Below are 3,059 nucleotides of genomic sequence, written 5' to 3'. Positions count from 1 at the left end.
CCTAGTTAGGCTGACTTAGGCCTAGTCTGCCGGAGGACCCCCCTATAATACACCGGGCACCTTCTCTCCTTGTCTCTCTCTCTCTCTGATTGATTGATTGATTGATTGATTGATTGATTGACAAGCAAGGATGGTCACGTTGACATAAGCTGTGTGAGCAAATAGTCAAACAGTTTAAGAACAATGTTTCTCAACTCACAATCGCATTATAGATTTCTTCATCTATGATGCATAATATCATCAAAAGATTCAGAGAATTTGGAGGAATCTTTGCACAGAAGAGGCACTACTGACAACCAGTATTGAATGCCTGTGACCTTTGACCCTTCAGGTGGCCTGGCATGTAAAACTGACATGACTGTATAAAGGATATTACTACATGGGCTCAGGAACACTGTCAGTAAACACAGTTCATCACTGCATCTACCCTGCAAAGTGAGGGCCAGAAATCAACAACACCCAAAAACACCACCGACTTCTCTGAGCCGAGCTCATCTGAGACGGACTGACACAAAGCGGTCTGACGTGTCCATCATGGACATTGTGTCCTCTGGGCTACAGAGGCAAAGGACCATCCAGATTGTTACCAGCTCAAAGTTCAAATGCCAGCATCTGTGATGGTACAGAGGTGTGTCAGTGCCCATGGCATCATGGGTCACTTCAGCTCTGTGAAGGCTCCATGAACACTGAAAGGTACATACAGGTTTCAGAGCAACATATGCTGCCATCCAGACGAGGTCTTTTTACGGGACGTCCCTGCTTATTCTGGCGAGACCACATTCTACTTCCAGCCAAGCCACATTCTGAACGTGCTCCAGCAGCGTGGCTCCACAATAACAGAGCGCAGGTACCAGACTGACCTGCCTGCAGCTCAGACCTGTCTCCCACTGAACACGTGTGGCACATTATGAAGCACAAAATGCAACAATGGAGACGCCGGACTGTTGAGCAGCTGAAGTCACATATCAAGCAAGAATGGGAAAGAATTTCACTTTCATAACTTCAACAGTTTGTGTCCTCAGTTCCCAAACGCAGAAAAGGTGATGTCACATGGTGGTAAACATGCTCCTGTCCCATGTTGGGACGTGTTGCAAGCATCAAATTCAGAATGAGTGAATCCTTATAAAGAACAATAGAGTTATCAGTTTGAACATATCTTGTCTTTGTGCTGTATTCAGTTGAATATGGGTTGAGGTTGTACACAAAAGCATTTAGAGTGTGTGACTAATCAGTTCAAGGACAGTACTGGTGTGTTGGCAAGTTTTATCTCTGTAACTACAAACTGCAGGACATGGGCTCCCATCCCTTCCTGTCGGGCGTGGAAGAAATAACAGCAAAAACCTGTTGGTCTGATTAATTATCTGACTACAAGAAAATTAACTTACAACGACGAACTGCTGGTTGAACAAAACAAGCTATCTGAAGTGCTTGAGATGGACATTTATCACATGATGTGACATTTTATTGGCTGAACAATCTCCTAACTGCTGCACAGTGAAGCAGCTGTATTGTGCAGGTTTATTACCAAAATGATATTGGAACTTTGCCAAACAAGAACACAGTTTTACATAGATTAGGTAAGTAGGCCAGGTGTCAATTGATTACTACACTGATCAGGAACAAATGGAAACTGAATGACAGACAATGAGAACTGAAATGTTTTGAACACACCAGCATTAGTTGCCTAACAGTCACATGTGATATGAAGTGTGTCATTTCAATGGGCTGAGACATGCTAACATCTACACTGGTCTTTGTGTTGACAGTGTGTGCTGACAGCAGCTCCACTGAGCTCGTCACCGTGTGTCTGTGTTTGTCAGCTGACCTCAGGTAAGCATCCTGCTCGGACAGGAGTCCAGTCGGATCCTCATCTCCATCCTCCGCATCCAGCAGCCTTCTCCTCTCGTTCTGGATGTCCATACTGACAGCAGTAATGTTTCCAGGTGGCTTCTCCTCCCTTCACATGGATCACAGCTCAGGAGAAACTGGCAGCCGAGCAGCGACACGAGGGCGGAGAGAAGAAACGGGACCGTGTCACAGACAGCTGCGAGTAAACATCGGACATTTCAGTTGTTAAAACCAGAGAGTCTTACTCATCGCCGAAACTGCCAGCGAAGGTTTCTGCTTCCTCCACCAGCGGCCAACTTGCTTTGTCAACATTTGGGTCAGCTGATTATCACTTGTGCCTGCTATTTCCTGTTTTCAAATTAAAAGTCTCAGTGGAGCTGCTGACGCGCACTTTTAATCGTCAAACCTCCTTTATGGGAACTAGAAGATAAGGTCACTGACAAACTGAAGCATTGAGAATTAGCCGCAGGTAGCTAACATAAATACCTGTGTAGGTGAAAAGCAGTCAGCACCATAACTTTAAGCGCTAATGTTTTATTTACTAATTTATTCATTAATGTATTTATTTATTGTCTATGCCATGTCTACACCATGGCTACAACACTATTAACAAATGTAAATACTAATTATCATTACACGGTTTGACGCTATCCTAGCTAGCTTGAAACGATACCGGAAGTTACGGAAGCGGAAGCTCTCGCTCAAATTGAAACATTTGAATGCGCGCTTAAAGTTGGTTTCCATGGTTACATCCAAATTTAACACAACGCAGCGACTAGAAAATTATTTGACGATTTATTTAAAATTATTATACGTAAATTGAGCACATACCATTAAAGAGTACCACATTTGAAACGCTGTATTATATATAAAAATAAAATAAAATATTAACTTATGTTTCTAACTCTGACATTCAGTTGAGACGTTTGCTATGAATACAAATATGCCGTTTTAATAAAAATTGTAAAAAAAAAAATATAAAAAAAATTGGATGTTACATTGTCATATGTTAAATTTCCTCACAATTGTTGGCTTTAAAAAAATGTACAAAACATGTGTTTAACACTATGGTTTAACACCAACATCAGAACCATAAGGAGTTGTCTCAGTATTGTTTATGGCTTATAAATAGGCAGCAGTAACTACACAGAGGCCTTTTCTGGTCTTTACACTAAGCATAGGAACTATTGTGGGGCCAACTGTGTTGGCTT

The 3,059-nt window shown here is 42.1% G+C and overlaps 1 protein-coding gene across 1 annotated transcript in view; it reads right to left on the bottom strand.

Annotated features, from left to right (window-relative positions):
• The window catches only part of slc2a8 (solute carrier family 2 member 8), an 18,675-nt gene extending 16,182 nt beyond the window's left edge, over positions 1 to 2,493 (bottom strand). The window contains exons 1-2 of the mRNA XM_050050220.1: positions 2,094 to 2,493; positions 1,826 to 1,985 (exon numbers count right to left, since the gene is read on the bottom strand). Of these exons, the coding sequence (XP_049906177.1) occupies positions 1,826 to 1,920 (95 nt within the window). The 5' untranslated portion in view covers positions 1,921 to 1,985; positions 2,094 to 2,493. The remainder of the gene's footprint in view (positions 1 to 1,825; positions 1,986 to 2,093) is intronic.
• Between the last annotated feature and the right edge of the window lie 566 nt (positions 2,494 to 3,059).

This window comes from Epinephelus moara, chromosome 8 (assembly GCF_006386435.1).
Source record: "Epinephelus moara isolate mb chromosome 8, YSFRI_EMoa_1.0, whole genome shotgun sequence".
Taxonomy (NCBI): Eukaryota; Metazoa; Chordata; class Actinopteri; order Perciformes; family Serranidae; genus Epinephelus; species Epinephelus moara.
This window is presented reverse-complemented; position numbering and strand designations above follow the sequence as displayed.